The sequence below is a fragment of the Candoia aspera genome, chromosome 1 (assembly GCF_035149785.1).
Source record: "Candoia aspera isolate rCanAsp1 chromosome 1, rCanAsp1.hap2, whole genome shotgun sequence".
Lineage (NCBI taxonomy): Eukaryota > Metazoa > Chordata > Lepidosauria > Squamata > Boidae > Candoia > Candoia aspera.
In genome coordinates this window covers 189,083,607-189,100,973 of record NC_086153.1, presented here as the reverse complement: position 1 = coordinate 189,100,973, position 17,367 = coordinate 189,083,607, and the positions used below count along the sequence as shown (strand labels likewise).

At 38.9% G+C, this 17,367-nt stretch overlaps 1 protein-coding gene across 1 annotated transcript in view; it reads right to left on the bottom strand.

Annotated features, from left to right (window-relative positions):
- Positions 1 to 17,367, bottom strand: part of TTN (titin) — a 286,118-nt gene that overhangs the window by 11,124 nt on the left and 257,627 nt on the right. The window contains exons 293-320 of the mRNA XM_063305418.1: positions 17,061 to 17,357; positions 16,371 to 16,958; positions 15,982 to 16,284; positions 15,560 to 15,856; positions 15,006 to 15,293; positions 14,607 to 14,906; positions 14,202 to 14,504; positions 13,746 to 14,051; positions 11,883 to 13,649; positions 11,493 to 11,789; positions 10,907 to 11,194; positions 10,488 to 10,787; positions 8,333 to 10,399; positions 7,931 to 8,233; positions 7,531 to 7,836; positions 7,145 to 7,435; positions 6,745 to 7,044; positions 6,344 to 6,649; positions 4,897 to 5,202; positions 4,507 to 4,788; positions 3,667 to 4,260; positions 3,284 to 3,571; positions 2,849 to 3,148; positions 2,309 to 2,611; positions 1,869 to 2,171; positions 1,179 to 1,763; positions 623 to 928; positions 225 to 524 (exon numbers count right to left, since the gene is read on the bottom strand). Coding sequence (XP_063161488.1) covers positions 225 to 524; positions 623 to 928; positions 1,179 to 1,763; positions 1,869 to 2,171; positions 2,309 to 2,611; positions 2,849 to 3,148; positions 3,284 to 3,571; positions 3,667 to 4,260; positions 4,507 to 4,788; positions 4,897 to 5,202; positions 6,344 to 6,649; positions 6,745 to 7,044; positions 7,145 to 7,435; positions 7,531 to 7,836; positions 7,931 to 8,233; positions 8,333 to 10,399; positions 10,488 to 10,787; positions 10,907 to 11,194; positions 11,493 to 11,789; positions 11,883 to 13,649; positions 13,746 to 14,051; positions 14,202 to 14,504; positions 14,607 to 14,906; positions 15,006 to 15,293; positions 15,560 to 15,856; positions 15,982 to 16,284; positions 16,371 to 16,958; positions 17,061 to 17,357 — 12,474 coding nt within the window. The remainder of the gene's footprint in view (positions 1 to 224; positions 525 to 622; positions 929 to 1,178; positions 1,764 to 1,868; positions 2,172 to 2,308; positions 2,612 to 2,848; positions 3,149 to 3,283; positions 3,572 to 3,666; positions 4,261 to 4,506; positions 4,789 to 4,896; positions 5,203 to 6,343; positions 6,650 to 6,744; positions 7,045 to 7,144; positions 7,436 to 7,530; positions 7,837 to 7,930; positions 8,234 to 8,332; positions 10,400 to 10,487; positions 10,788 to 10,906; positions 11,195 to 11,492; positions 11,790 to 11,882; positions 13,650 to 13,745; positions 14,052 to 14,201; positions 14,505 to 14,606; positions 14,907 to 15,005; positions 15,294 to 15,559; positions 15,857 to 15,981; positions 16,285 to 16,370; positions 16,959 to 17,060; positions 17,358 to 17,367) is intronic.

Here is a 17,367-nt window from a genome sequence, read left to right as displayed (position 1 = left end):
GTTTCATTAGCACTGTATGTGAAGGTTTTATTTATCATATTGTGATCCGTTCAGCAGAATAAATGTATTACATTTCCCAGTGTTTATCTCAGAACTATCAAGTTGCTTCTAAACCATATAATCAAATCAACCAACAGTATGGATCCATAGCATCCTCCTCTTTACTTTAGGGTCCTATAATACCGTAGTCAATTATAGCATAAAGCATAATGAATAAGTCATACATGTCAGTTTTGTCTTCACAGTCATTGCTGTTCTCCGTGGCCTGCTGATTCCGGTTTCATTTTCTGCAAACACTCTGAATTCATATTCTGTAGCTTCCAGCAAGCCTCCCACTGTAAACTGTCTGTCCTTGATGCGTTCTTTATTGCACTTTTTCCATGCAGACTCTCCATATTGGCGATATTCAACCCAGTATCCAATGATGTCTTTACCACCATCGCATTCAGGGCGCTCCCATTCTAGAGTAATGCTATCCTTAAATATAGACAAAATCTCAATTTCTCCAGGCTGGCTTGGTTTATCTGTAAAATGAAAAAAAAAAATTCATAGGAAATGAAGATTTGTCTTTCCCCAAATTTTTACCCTAATGCCCTCTGATATTGACATTATGTTTACATACCAAATGGATCTTTGCACACGACTGGTTCAGAAGCAGGGCTTGGTTCACCTTCACCAATATCATTTAAGGCAATAATACGGAACTGATATTCAGCATCTGGAACCAGTCCTGTGACTGTATACATTGCAGTTGTGATGTGGGTCTTGTTGTGCCTGACCCATTTCTCGGTAGATGTTTCTCTACGTTCAATATAGTAGCCAGTGATACGAGAGCCGCCATCATCTCTAGGTCTGGACCAAGATAAGCTAACAGAACTTTTTGTGACATCAAGTATTTCTGGTGGGTAACTTGGAGGCTCTGGAGGATCTGTTAAGAAGAATGTAACTGTTAGTATAGATCATCCCTCAGGAAAACAATTTAAATCTCTATTCAGCTGTGATATTTAATAAATGACCTTAGGCCAGTCATTATCTCTCATCCTAACCTATCTCACAAATATTTTTGAGGATATGCCAGAAGACATACTTAGTTTCTGGTAAGAAGGGCAAAGAACATATATATTTTTTCCTGTAATGACACAACAACAACAACAACCAGAATTGAAATGTATACTTACTCAAAGGTGTCTTTGGCACAACTGGCTGTTCAGATTTCAGCGATCTGCTCACACCAAACTGGTTTTCAGCATAAACACGGAAGTGATATTCCACATTTTCTTTGAGTCCTTTCACCACTAATGATGTACCTTTTACTCTGGAATCAACTGTGTACCAGGCAGTCTTTGGTACTTCACGTCTTTCAACAATATATCCCAATATATCAGCACCACCATCATCAGTTGGAGGCTTCCAGCTGACTCTAACGGAGCGTCCTTGTATGTCGTCATATTCAAGTGGCCCTTCTGGTGGATTTGGAATGCCAATTACTCTGATTTTGATGTAGACTGCCTTCTTGCCACATTTGTTTTCAAGTGTCAAATCATAAGTACCAGAATCTTCTCTTTCTGCATCTTTTATCACTAGTTCAGTATCTGTTTCAGAAGTGGCAATCATGGCTCTCTTGAGGACATCATGTCCTTCCTTAGTCCATTTGCAAATTGGAATAGGTTTACCTTTAATTGGCACTGTGAGCTTAATTACTCCACCTTGCCTTACAAATACACCTTCCAGGTATTTTTCATCAAGTACATAATCAGGATATTCTGGGAGAAGGAAAAACATCTCATATTAGGTACAAAAAGGTTAAATAGGGTTGTTACTTTTTAAAGATTGGGTTTCATTAAAAAGAAAGAACTGAATTTTCTTACCAAGCATTTCTGTTACTTTGGCTGTTCCTGGCACCTCAGCAGGTTCCCCAGGACCTCCAGCATTACAGGCCATAACACGGAATCTGTACTCTGCACCTTGTGGAAGATGTGTCAGAGTGTATTCACGAATCTTGGTAGGTGTGGTGTTACATTTAGTCCATTCAAACTGATCAACCTTTTGCATTTCAATTAAATAGCCAGTGACTTTAGATCCACCTTCATCTTCAGGTGGACTCCAAGCCAGGGAAATAGATGTTCTTGTAGTATCTGTGACCCTTGGATTCTGAGGTTTGCCTGGAGGAGCTGGAATATATAATGAGAACAGACTCAGCTATATTCAAGAGAACTGCACATTTAGTTTTGCTTTTTTAAAAGGCAGTTAACATATTAGTATCTACTGTTTCTTAAATATTTCCTAGTAAATATAGTAAACTATTTACCAATTGGATCCATGGCAACTGCAGGCTTTGATGCTCGGCTTGGTTTGCCAGTGCCCCTAGCATTGATAGCTGTGATGCGGTGTTCATACTCTAGGCCTTCAATTAATCCTGTAGATCGATAGCGTGTCATAGTCACTGCAATTTTGTTTACACGGACCCATCTGTCTGATCTAACTTCCTTGCGTTCCACAATGTAACCAGAGATCTGTGAACCACCATCCTCTTCTGGTGGATACCAAGTAAGTGTCATTCCATCACGGCAGATATCAAACACTTCTGGAGTACCAGGAGGACCTGGAACGCCTATATGAATAAAGTAGAAAAAAAATGAGAACGTGATTCCATTTACAATCAACTTATGTTCCCTCTAATCAGAAATAGTTCTGTGTGTTTTTTAACAAACACTTTGTGACTAGTTCAGAGTAACTACTTATTTAAGCAAAAGAAAAATAGAATGTATGTAATGTTGAGTCTAAAAAAATTTCTTTATATGACTTTTTAGTTTTTAACGCAGAGGGATAAAGCAAAATATTAACTTACTGATTCTGCTCTTGCATTCTATAATCTCAGATTGCAAGTACGATCCAATTCCAAAGCGGTTTGTAGCAGCCACACGGAATACATATTCAGCACCTTCAGTAAGTTTAGAAAATTTATATATTGTCCGAGTTACAGATTCAGATACCGGTAACCATCCTGGACGGTGAGCATCACGTTGTTCTACCACATATCCACTTAATGCTGCACCACCATCCATCTCAGGTGCTTCCCAGGAAATAGTTACAAAAGTTGAATCAATGTCAACTATTTTGATAGGTCCAGTAGGCGGTCCAGGTTTATCTGTGAAAAAGAAAAATCAAGCATAAAGAATTCCTAAAATAAAGAAATAAATAGTGTAGTTCACTTAGGGGGAAAATGACCAAAACAAAATAAAAGACAAGTATGTATTTAAATCAAACAAACCAAAAATCTTACCAAGAATAATAACTTTGATAGTATCAAGAGCAGTTCCAGTTGTATTCTTCAGTTCAAGTGCATACGCCCCACTATCACGTATTGTTGTCTCGCGTATAGTTAATTTAGTTAGCTTAGCAACTGTTTCAACCTTGACACGTTCTGATTCTTTTAGCTTAGAGCCGGCAAAGAACCAAGAAACAGCTGGAGGTGGTCGTCCAGAAATTGGAATTGCTAATTCTACAGGTCTTCCAGCTGGTACATGAATGGTCTTTTGAGGAATTCCAGCAAGGTCAATTGTGGGCAGAACTAAAAAAGAGAGTTTTAAAAATTGGCAGGGTTAATCAAGTTGAATTACGCATCATTGCTATGAACAACGTTTCACTTTTCACCATGGTTCTTACCTTTTTGTTCTTGCACTGTCACTGCAGTGACTATTTCTCTTGGTTCTGAGACACCTTTCTGATTTTGTGCTCTGACTCTAAACAAGTACTGTTCTCCTTCATTCAATGAAATGATTGTGTGCTCAAAGACAGTAGGTTTCAGTGTTACAACTTTCATCCACCTCTCTGTTCCAACTTTACTGGCCTCAATTACATAACCAGTTAATCTGCTGCCACCATCGTGCTGTGGTTTTTCCCATGCAAGTGATACTGTAGATTTAGTGATGTCCACCACCTCCAGTTTCTGTGGCACACTCGGGACTTCAGATATAAGCACTGCATCTGACGTCTCACATGGTTCACCTATTCCATAGATATTTTCTGGCAGAACTCGGAAATAGTATAGAGCGCCTTCAATGAGTCCAGAAATTCTATAAATGGTTTTGCTGCATTTAGTAGTTACTGTTTTGTAAGCTCTCATGGCAGCCTCCCGTTTCTCAATTATATAGTTGTTGACAGGTGCTCCACCATCAATGATAGGAACATCCCAGGTAAGAGTTACAGATTCTTTTGTGACTTCTTTTACTCTTACAGATCCTGGAGGGCCAGGAGTATCTATGGGAAAGAAAATAAATGTTTTTATTTTATTTATTTATTGCATTGTTTTGTCCAACACATTTTTTCTTGATCAACCAAACAATACTCATAGGTTACCACTGGCATAATCTTGCTTATAACTTTTTCTCTTTTTGCCATTTGCCTGGCTCCCTGTTACCTGATGTTGTGCACTTTCAAATATATTTTAATTTGTAATGAAATAAACAACATGGCTGTAAAAAGAAATAGAAGATTTTAACTTACCATAGACTTTTACAAGCACTGTTGCTGATTTCTTTCCTGACTGATTTTCAGCCTCAATGACATATTTTCCAGCATCATACCGGTTGACTTTATCCACAACCAATAGTGTATAGCTGTCTGTGGTGTCGATGATACCCCGACTTGCTAGGTCAACACCCTCTTTACTCCACATAATTATTGGTGCTGGTCTGCCAGAGACTGAGACCATTAGACGTAAAGAGCCACCAGCTCTGACAGTAACAGTCTTCTTTAGGTCATCAGCAAGCTCAAGATCAGGTATTTCTATTAATGGGAGGAAAAATAAAAGATGAGCTTGTGTTTGAGTATTTCTAAACAGATGTGTAAACAGAAATCTATGAATGCTTTATAAATGTGGAATTTTGATGTTACCTAGTCTTTCCACAGGTTCTATTTCGGCTGGCGACTCGCTGAATTCACTCATACCATTTATGTTGGTGGCAGCCACTCTAAAGCGGTATTTCTGGCTTGTTCTAAGACCAGTCACAGTGAATTCAGGGTTCCTTATGGTGGCTGTAGTATGGACCCTGTACCATTGTTCAGTGCCTTCTTCTTTCATTTCAAGAACGTAGCCCAATATATCAACTCCACCATCATATGTGGGCTTTGTCCAAGCTAAGCTTATGCTGGTCTTAGTAGTATCTACAACTCTTGGAGGTGAAGGAGGTGCAGGAGTGTCTTTGAAAAAGAACAAAATATCATCATCATCACCATCATCGTTATTTCTCTTGAAGGTGTTCGTTCTTTGGACAAGGTGTAAGTTTAATTTTGATTGCAAAAGCTTGGTAACAACATACATTGTCAGTTTCTTTCTATTTCTGAACAAGTACTCTATCAAGGGACATCTCAACTGGAAAACTATTTAGAAATTCAGTCTGCTTATATTACTCCATATGACTACTTCCTTTTTATTCTCTCTTTAAAGGTAAATCAACTTAAATGTAAATAAACTAATTCCACAGCATGATAACAACCTATCTGTAAGACTACATGAGTGACTAATATATAGTACATGGGAAATTCCTTTGTGTTTTGCAAATAATTAAATAAATGAAAAAGTTTAAACCACTTTTAAACTGATCTGTTTCAGTTCATGTTGACCCCCAACCCAAAAGATAATATTGAGTCTTCATAAAACAAAACACCAAAGTTATTAGTTTTCCTGATCGAGGGAAACATTATTTTAAGCACCATATATAGCGATGAATTAGATCCCAAGTGCAATATAAAGCAATCTATTGATACCCCTGTCCCTAAAAGGAAGTATTTCCAGCCCAGAAATGTTTCAATTGTACTGAACCAACAGTAGTTGTAATCTTTGATGCTTAAAGACAAATCTTTTGGTTTTAAATTAAAAAAAATACAGTTTGCTGATCTAAGAGTCCCTTGTTGAGATGGGCAGCTATAGAAATCAAATAAATAAATAAATAAATAAATAAATAAATAAAATAAGTGGAGCACTAGAATAAAAAAAGTAAATTACTCTTTTACAAATATATTGATCTATATTTCTGACAGAACATTGAACATTTTTCATTATCTCAGTTTGATCAATCTGGGTGCCCATCTGTACCAAATAAAAGGGAATTGATTTGGTAAGATTTCACTGAATTAGATGCAAAGGTATAAGTGGTCCTGAGAACTTGATCACAAGATATCATATAAATGCCTGAAATAAATAAATAAGTTCACATTATTCATCTGGGATTCCAAATGATTAAAAAAAAACCTTATTGACTTTTTCATAACCATGACCAAGAAACCATTCATATCCCTTGATCTGGAATTAAATATAGAGACATTAGTTTTGGGAACTTACATGAAGGTTCTTTGCACAAAATATATTGAGAAGCTTCGCTTGGCTCACTGTTACCCGCAGCATTTACTGCAGTAACACGGAACTGATATTCACTGCCTTCCATCAGACCAGTGACTTTCAACCTGGTGTCATAAATGGTGTAGTCTCTGTTTACTCGTGTCCAGCGTAGACTTCTCTTTTCTCGTTTGTCTACAAGATAGGTGCTTATTTCATTACCCCCATCAGATTCTGGTTTCTGCCACTGAATAATGATGTGCTCTTTGCCAGCACCCACTGATTCAGGCATCCCGGGTGGTGATGGAATAGCTGAAATGATTTTAAAAAGAGAAGGGAAAAAAATCAGACATCTCTTACACATCTATCCCCAAAGAAAAAATTAACTAAACCAAGGAGGCACTTACTAAATGAATTTCTAGCAATCATAGTTTCTGATTCAAGTGGAACTCCAGGTCCATACTTATTGACAGCTCTTACACGGAATATGTATTCATTATTTTTGATAAGTCTTGTTGCTACACAAGAGAGTGTTGGGCATTCTGCATCAACAATAACCCAGTTCAGCCTGCTAGTCTCGCGCCTCTCTACAATGTAGTGGGTAATTTCTGCCCCTCCATCTTCTTGAGGAACATTCCAAGCCAAAGTACATTTTTCTTCTGTCACTCTGCTAATTGTGATTTTGCCAGCACATGGACCAGGAGAATCTGTAGACAAGAAAAAAAGAATAATAGGTGCAGTGAAATAACATTGGCTTGAAAAGAAAGAGGTTGCTCTCTCAGAAATTATGAATTGTGAAATACTTACCAAGTACTTTGACAAAAACAGCAACTTGTTTTGTTCCGCTAGCATTTTTAACAGTTAATGTGTATTTTCCTGTATCGCTTCTGTCACAGAACTTGATGATTGCAACTGCATGCTTGCTGGTATATTGCAAAGAGATCTTTTCACATAAATCCAATTCCTTGTCACCCTTAGACCAAAACACTTTTGGTTCTGGTTTTCCACCAATTGATGCCTCAAGAACAAGATCAGATCCAGCCCTAACAGTTACAACATCTCCTCGTAATTTGGCATCCAGTTCAGCTTTAGGTGGTGCTATGAAAAAACAAGATAAACAAACTCACAACATTAATTTCTTTTAAAGCTGACATGCTTAACATAATTCAAAAACTTATTAAAAAATCTCTTACAATATTCATCTTTACAGGTGACAGGACCTGTTGATTCGGAACCTTTGCTAATCACACCAGCAGCATTCTTCGCTAATACGCGGAACTCATATTCCTCTCCTTCACTGAGGGCTGTTACGGTAAAGAAGTTTTCCGAAACAATGGTGTAATTGCATTTCAACCAGCGTCCATCTCCCGTCACACTGTAGGGCTTGCGTTCTACAATATAGCCAACAATTTTGCTTCCACCATCATAGAGTGGAGAAGTCCAGCTTAATGAAACTGAAGACCGTGTGACATCTGTCACTTCTGGTCTACCTGGTGGATCTGAAAAAGAACATTATAATTGAAATATAGTTTGTTTGTTTTTTAATTCTCTTAAATAATAATAGGAAACATACTTTTTCTGTGTTATACTTACCAACTGGGTTTTGGGCCACTACTGGCCTAGAAGCTTCACTGGCTTTGCTCACTCCAGCTGCATTTAATGCATATGTTCTGAATTGATACTCCAGACCTTCTACAAGCCCAGTAATTTTGTAGTCACACTCAAAACATGGACTTTTGTTTTCCTTTACCCAAAGGATTGTGTTGCGTTCTTTCTTTTCAATCCAGTATCCCACAACTTTGCTACCACCATCATGATATGGTTCCTCCCATCGGATAGACATGGCATTGGCAGAAACAAAATAGACCTCAGGTCTTGTGGGGGGACTTGGTGGGACTAATTAAAAAGAGAGAGAGAAATGTTAAATGTTTTAATTCTTTTTCAAGCAAAATTGGAACAAATTTATGCACATTTGTTACAATAACAATTCCTTACCAAATGGATGCTCAGCCACAACTGGAACTGATTCAACAGGCTTGCTGACACCAAACCTGTTTTCAGAACTGACACGGAAGGTATATTCCATATATTTAGTGAGATGAGTTACTTTGATCTGTGTACGCTTGACGCTGGAATTTACTAGTTGCCATGCTGTTGCACCAGATTCACGTTTTTCAACAATGTAGTTAGTAATATCAGTACCACCATCATCTTCGGGTTCCTTCCAAGACAATACACAGGATTCTGCTGTCACTGATGATATTTCTATGGGGCGCGTAACTGGGCCTGGCCTTCCAATAACTATAACTGTGACAGTGAATGTCTTCACACCAGCTGTGTTCTCAAGAGTCAAATAGTATTTGCCAGAGTCACCTCTCATGCTGTCCTTAACAGTCATTGTAGTTCTATCTTTTGTTGTCTTGATAGTCACTCTATCAGTTTCCTTAAGTCTCATTTCCTCAAGTTTCCAGGTTACTTTTGGAATAGGACGTCCACTAATTGGTATATCAATAGTAAAGGTGCTCCCAGCTTTGCAAGTTATAAGTTGTTTAGTTATTCCACTAAGATCTGCAGTTGGTTCAATCTGTGGCTCTTTAATAATGACAGAAGAGAAAGCTTCTCTTGGCTGACTGTAGCCAGCATCATTCTTTGCTCTGACTCTAAATTCATATTCATTATTCTCAGTAAGACCTTCTACTGTAAAAGTAAGCTGCTTTGTTTGACCCGCTTCACGCCAAACATCAGTTCCTTTCTGTTTCATCTCTAGGAGGTATCCAGTGATACGGCTGCCACCATCATGATCAGGTTTAAGCCAAGCAAGTACCACAGATGACCTAGTGGTATCAACAATATCTAATCTCTTAGGTGGAGCAGGTTCTTCGGTGGCCACCACCGGCTCTGTTAATTCACATGGTTCACCTACTCCATATTCATTTTCTGCTGAGACACGGTAGAAATAGGGTACACCTTCTGCAAGATCAGTAACTTTAGCTATTTGGCGGGTACATTTTTCATAAACAGTTTGCCAGCTACGGCGGCTTGCTTCTCGCTTCTCCACAACATAATGATGGATACGTGCGCCTCCATCCAAAATGGGAGCATCCCACATTAAAGTGATAGAGCCTCTAGTCACATCCTTAAATGTAATAGGACCTGGTGGTCCAGGAGTGTCTAGCACTTTAACTATGAAAGCAATAGATTTGCTACCACTGTTGTTTTCTACAGTAAACGCATATTTTCCAGCATCTGTTCTGTTGCAGTTCTCTATAGTTAATGTACTGAAGGAGTCTGTTGTGTGAATGTTAGCACGCAAGTTGAGATTGGAATCTGTTTTGGACCATGTAGCAGTAGGAACAGGTCTGCCCTTGAAGGCAATAAAGAGACGGATATTTGCACCTGCTCGGACAATGTGAGTCTGCTTGAAGCTGGCATCGATATCAAGTTCAGGGGAAGAGAGCCTATCCACTGTTTGCACTGAAGCAGCCACTTCACAGCTTTCTCCTTTGCCTGCGGTATTTACAGCACTGACTCGGAATTTGTAATGCTCATTTGGTTCTAAGTCAGTCACAGTATACTTGGTAGCGATTAAAGTCTCAGCATTGACTTTATGCCAATCTCCCAAATCAGCTTTGCACATTTCAATGATGTACCCAATTATTTCCAAGCCGCCATCAAAAACTGGTGTGGTCCATTCTAAACTGACACTTGTCTTTGATGTATCTGTCACTTTGACCACAGTAGGAGGACCTGGTGGATGAACTGGATCTCTGCATTTTATCAGCCTTGACACACCACTTGGTGGCCCCACACCTGCCTTGTTTTCTGCCATAACCTGGAATTCATATTCATTGCCCTCAGTTAGGCCTGTGACTCTGAATCTTGTCTCAGAAATGGGTCTCTTGCTGGATACTTTGACCCAGAGAATGCTCTTCTTTTCTCTTCTCTCCAAGATATATTGATCAATGTCACTTCCACCATCGGATTTTGGCCTTGTCCATGTGAGAGTGATGCTGTTCCCTGTTACATTGCTAGGTTCTGGAGTACCAGGTGCCTCAGGAACAGCTGTAGAATGAAAATAGCAGATTAGATGGCACTTTGGATAAGGCTAACAAGTACACAAACTGGATTTTTCTACTGAAAATGAACTTACTGTAATGTGCTTGCGCTACAAAAGGGTCAGATTCCAGAGGCCTGCCAACCCCAAACTTGTTAGCTGCAGAGATTCGGAACTGGTATTCATTGCCTTTTATTAATCTAAGTGCTATGTAACTGCAGGCTTCACAGTGGTCTTCAATTAGTGCCCAGGCTATTCTGCTGGTTTCACGCTTTTCAATTACATAATGAGTAATGGCTGCACAGCCATCATTAGCTGGAGGCTCCCACCATAGTGTTGCCTTCTCTTCAGTGATGTTGGTGAAGCGTATTGGCCCCCCTATTTTCCCTGGAGTATCTGTAATGTAAAAATATAATTGCTTAAATTGTGCTGCATTTAATAGAGAATGAAGACAATGCTAAATAAAGGTTACTCAGTTTGAGGCAAATAAGTTTAGTAAAACAATGGCAAATTACCTTGGACTCTTATGGTTATTTCTGCTTGTTTGGTGCCTGATGAATTCTTGGCTTCCACCCTATATACTCCACGATGGTCCCGAGAAGCATCTCTAACAAATATGGTGCTATAGCCAATAGCACTGGTTATTTCAATGTTCAGTCGTTTGTCAATCTCTTCTCCATCTTTAAACCATGTCACCTGAGGAACTGGCCGGCCTGTGATAAGGGCTTTAAGTCTTATGCTTTCACCTGCTTTGACTGTAAGACCCTCAAAATGCTCAGCACCAAATTCAATATTCGGTGCAACTAGAAAAGAAAAAGAAATAAAATAATACTTACTTAATGTTCACCAATATACAGTATCTTCCCCAGAATAAGAGCAGTTTTAATTGCATTAATTAATTCCTCTTTATGAACTTGCAACACATTAGTAAGAATTAATGGGGCAAGTATTTTGCAGACACAGAGCTAGGCCCAAACATTTCATACTGGTTCATTCTGACTGTGAAAATCTAACATGCTTGCAAACTTTAAAAAGCATTGGAATTCCATATAATAGAATAAGTATAACCAGCTATGGTAACTACTAATAAGTAAGACTTACCAGCCTCATCTCTGGTCATGATATAGCCTGAAGATTGAGAAGGAGGGCTGATAGTCCCAACAGCATTTCTTGCAAGGATTCGGAATTCGTATCGGTCCCCAGGGCTAAGTCCTGTAACTGTATATTGGCATTCACTGACATCAGTAAAATTGCACCTGACCCAACGATCTTCAGCTCCTTGTCGTTTCTCAACACTATAACCCACAATCTTGCTGCCTCCATCACGCAGTGGTGCAGTCCACTTCAGGGTAATTGTTTCTCTTGTCACATCAATATAATCAGGGGTGCCAGGTGGATCTGAAAGAAAAATAAAATTCATGCACAGTAGTCAGCATCAGTTCTGACAGGCTGTCAACATAGGCATTTCACACTGAATGCTCAGTCACTTACCAACTGGAGAAACAGCCAGATTGAATTTGCTTGGGTCACTAGCAGGGCTTAATCCAGCGGAATTTTCTGCATATACACGGAACTGATAGTCCAAGCCTTCCATTAAACCAGTAATTCTGTATTCTCTATTAGATACTGATGAAACATTTACTTTCTGCCACAGGATGCTATTTCTTTCTTTCTTTTCCACGTGGTATCCAGTAATTTCTGCACCTCCATCATAAAGTGGAGCATCCCAAGATATAGTCATCCCATCAGCTGTTACATTGTAAACAATCGGCTTTCCCGGTGGACCTGGTGGCTTAAATTGGTGTTTAGCTATGACCTCTACAGAGTTAAGTGGTGGGCTTACTCCATACCTATTTTCTGCACGAATTCTGAATTGATATTCTGTATCTTTAATGAGGTTTGGAACTTTGAATGTTGTCCTTGCTACACTAGAGCAGACCATTTTCCAATTGGTTTGTGAAGTTTCTCGTTTCTCAACACTGTAGCCTGTAATTTCTCCTCCTCCATCATCTTCAGGAACATCCCAAGAAAGAACCATACTGTCTGCTTTGATTTCATCTAGTTTTATTGGTCCTTTTGGCTTAGATGGTGGGCCAAGTGTTATAATTGTAAATGGGAATGCCTTTCTGTGGACAACATTATCAAGAATTAAGGTGTATTTGCCACCATTTTCTTTCTTCACATTCTTAATGCTTAATGTTATTTTGTTTTCTGTTCTCTTGAAGCGAACCAGTTCACTTTCTTTAAGAGGCATATTGTCTTTCAGCCAACTCATAGTGGGCATTGGCTTTCCCTTATATGGCAATTCAAGGTGTACATTATAACCTATTCTCACTGTTACCTGTCCTCCAGGTATATCGGACAGATCTGCTTCAGGTGTTATTACATAATCTTTCACTGTAATTGGTCCAACTGTAACACCATCACTTCTTCCTTTTTCATTCTTAGCTGACACTCTGAATTCCATAACAGAAAGCTCCTTAAGTTTTTCAACTACAAATTCGCATGCCTTACTTATGCCTGCATATGACCATTCCATTTCATCCTTTAATCTTGTTTCAATAATATAATCTGATATGATACTACCACCATCAAACTCAGGTTTGGTCCACTGTAGGGTGACAGAGGTCTTGGTTGAATCTTTCATGGCCAAATCCCTGACAGGTCCAGGGACTTCTGCAGCTTTCACTGGTTCTGAAGTTTCACACGGTTCACCTAATCCATTTTCATTTTCTGCAAGAACACGGAAGAAGTATGGAATCTTCTCTGATAAGTCGGTTATCTTAAAGGATGTATTAGAGCACTTTGCTGTAACAGCAGACCAAGCTCTCTTTGTAGCATCTCTTTTTTCAATGACATAATTTGTTACTTCAGAACCACCGTTTATGAGTGGTGGCTCCCATACCAAAGTCACAGTTCCACGAGAAACATTTTTTAGGTGCAGTCTCTGGCATGCAGATGGGGTGTCAAGCACTTTGACATTCACAAAGGAGGTTTTGGCTCTTCCAACTCCATTTTCAATGGTAAGGATGTATTTTCCTGTATCATTGCGATTGACTTGAGGAATACTAAGAAGTGTAGATGATTCTGTGTTCTGGATGGTGTATCTTTCATCAACACTGAGATTTTTGTCACCCTTTCTCCATGTGACAGTTGGAGGAGGCCTTCCCTTGAATGGGATCATTATTTGTACATCTTGACCTGCTTTAGCTACAATGGAGGTTTTGAGAGCCACATCCAGATCAATTTCTGGCTCTTCTGCAAAAAACAACAACATTGAATTGTTAACACTGAGGAAAAGTCAAAAATACAAGAAATGGAAAAGAATAAAAGAAAAAGATTAAAATTCCATACCAAGAATGTCTTTAGCTTGTACAGGTTCTGTCATTTCAATAGGTTCACCTTGTCCAGCACAATTTATAGCAGCTACACGGAAGTAGTAATTGAGTCCTGGCTGAAGTTGAGACACTACATATTCTGTGGTTCTCACTTCTCCTCTTGCACTCACTACAGACCATTCTTCTTCATCGCCTTCTCTCTTTTCTATAGCATAGCTGGTAATTGTACCTCCTCCATCATAAGCTGGTTTAGTCCAGCTAAGTGTGATAGATGTCTTTGTAGTATCCACAACCTTTAGCTTAACCGGTGGCCCAGGCTTTTCTGTAAAACAGATAAAATATAACATGAGACTTCAAAACATTAGCCTTTCATCAGGCGGAACAGCAAAACATGTCCTTATTTTCTATCATGCCATTTCAAGAATATTTATTATCAGTTCCTTTGCTGCCATTCACATGCCAAGGTTCTTACCAATGGGATCTGCAGCTTTGAAAAAGTCAGTTGCTTCAGAGAAGGGACCTTGGCCAGCTGCATTCACAGCAGAGACTCTGAACTGGTATTCGCTGTTTTCTGTTAGTCCTGTCACTTTCTGTCTGGTGTCCCGAATGGTTTCTTTAAGAACTCTGAACCAGCCTAGGCTTTTCTTATCACGCTTTTCAAGATAATATCCACTTATTTCACTGCCACCATCTACAGTAGGCCTGCTCCAGGTTACAGACATTGACTGTTTGGTTATCATGGTGATCTCTGGCACACCAGGTTGTCCAGGGGTAACTGTATTTTTATTGAGAGAAAAATCGTATCAGACCAATATAATCAACTGGCAAATATATTCTTAAAGATGTTCCAGAATTCATTTATTAACAGCTATCTTACCAAATGCATTTTTAGCTACAACGCTATGAGATTCCAGTGGATCACCAACACCAAACTTGTTTACCGCTCGTATACGGAATACATATTCGTTTCCTTTTATGACTTTGGTGGTAGTGACATTGCATTCTTCTTGTTTTTCTGAAACCATAGACCACACCACACGGCTTGTTTCACGTTTTTCAACAACGTAATGTGTCACTCTGGCACCGCCATCATCAGCTGGGGGTTCCCACATAAGAGAGATCTTTTCAGCAGTGACTGTTTTAAACTGAACAGGCCCACATGGAGGTCCTGGCTTATCTGTTGATGGAGAGGAAATGGTATCTATTAATATACAAGAATAGCTGTTGCTAGAGGAATTTAAAAGAACAATGATGTGTAATATTTTTCACAGCATACCAAGTATTTGTACTTTAATGGAAGCAGATGCTGAACCCATGGCATTCTTTAATTTCAGTTCATAGCTTCCACTATTAAGACGAGTTGCATCTTTGATCAGTATAGAGGCGAATTCGGTGGTATTTTCAATAGAAATTTGGACACTTGTTTGTATTTCTTTGCCATTTCTATACCACTCTATTGATGGTATGGGTTTTCCTGAAATCCCAAGTTTGAGCTTAACTGCAGTGCCAGCTTTGTATTTTACCACTTCTGTGTATTCTGGTGGTATATCTATTTCAGGTGCACCTTAATGAAAAGTAATGGAATAAAGAAGATATTAAGACACTTTAAATGTTAAAAATCTCACAAAAGAGCATTTAAGTAAGAAGAGATACGCAATTTGACTAAAATTCTGTACAATCTGATATCCAGAAGAAACTCAAATATAAATCTGCACGATGCTATCATATTAAGAACATTTGACTTCAGCTACATATTTCTACCAATGGTGATAACTCAAATCCCATAAATAAAATCAAGAGATAATTTTTCTGATTTAATATGTTTCTTACCATATGTGTCCACACAGGTGACAGGTCCTAAAACATCTGATGGATTACTAATGGAACCTGCTGCATTCTTAGCAAAGACGCGGAATTCATATTGAGAGCTTTGAGTCAATCCTGATACAGTAAACTGTGTCTCTATGACATTGGTAAAGCTGGCCTTTGCCCATCTTCCATTTGGAAAATCGCGTTTTTCCACAATGTATCCAGTGATTTTGCTACCGCCATCAAAAGCCGGTTGTGTCCAAGAAAGGCTGACAAATGTCTTGGAAATATCTGTGACACGAACCTTTCTTGGTGGCTCTGCAATTTGGAAAACAATTGCATTTGTAATTAACATTTGCATAGGTATCCAATACTAACTGACCAAGGACGTTTTGTACTAAATTCAAAATTAGAAATGTGACCTTGTATTATTGAATACATACCGCATGCATCAATTGCAAGAACTGCATCAGATGGATGACTTGGTTTTCCAATGCCTGCTGCATTTTCAGCATAAACTCTGAATTCATAAATTAGTCCAGCAGTAATGTTAGAGGCCTTGAAGTGAGTTGTGCGTATAATCATTTTATTCACTTTCTTCCATAAAATACTGTTTCTGTCCTTCATTTCCAGATGGTAACCAACAATGGCACTGCCTCCATTAGAAACAGGTTCATGCCATCCAACAGTGATGTTTTCTCGAGTTACATTAGTGATCCATGGTGTTGAAGGTGGCCCAGGTGTGGCTAAATAAATATTACAGCCAAGTTAGCAAAGTATATACCTATGTCTGAAAAATTCAGAAAACCAGAACAAAAATGGAGATACTTACTATAAGGCAGTTTTATAATTACACATGCTGAATCAAGATGATCGCTAATGCCAAAGCGATTTTCTGCCTTGATACGGAACTGATACTCTTCTCCAGTGGTTAACTTCATGACTTTAATAATATTTCTAGCAACTGTTGCAGACACTTCAGACCACACAGCAGTGCTTGTTTCTCTTTTTAGCACAATGTAGTTTGTGACTTGGCTTCCACCATCATAATGTGGTGGCTCCCACTTCAGGGTGACTGCTTCTTCAGTGATGTCACTAACCAGAACAGGACCAACTGGGGGACCTGGTCTATCCAGGACAACAATTTTAATGAAGGATTTTGTTGTTCCACTGGAGTTTGCAGCTGTGATGTCATATCTACCAGTATCGGTAGCCACGCTTTCCTTAAGGTTAACAATTATACTCTCTGCAGTGGTTTCTGTATTAAATCTCATGGTTGGCTTGACAGGAATGCCATCTCTGGATAAAGTCACCTTTGGCAAGGGTTTTCCTGAAATTGGAATCTCAACCTTTAGATTTGAGCCAGCTCTCACATAAACTGTATGGTTTGGAAAACCTTTCATATCCACTTCAGGAGATTCTGAAAAATTCAGTAATAGTATGTTAAAAATATTGAAGATACATATGGATTCCATTTTCAGTTAAATTCAGACAGGTTTATTCTTAAAAATGGAATACATACCCATTTGTTCTTTAACTGTGACAGCAAGAGGAAGCTCTCTAGGATCACTCAGACCAGCTTCGTTTTCAGCAAATACTCTGAAGAAATAATCCATGTTCTCCTTGAGACCTTGGACAACATGATGGGTTGTCTTGACTACAGCACATTTGACCCATTTTTGCTGCCCTTTCTCTAAGGCTTCAACAAGGTAGCCTACAATTCTGCTTCCACCATCGTGCTCAGGTTTTAGCCATACAAGGGATACACTGTCTTTAGTAATGCTTGATACTCCCAGTTTTTCTGGTGGGCTTGGTTTTTCTAAGAATAA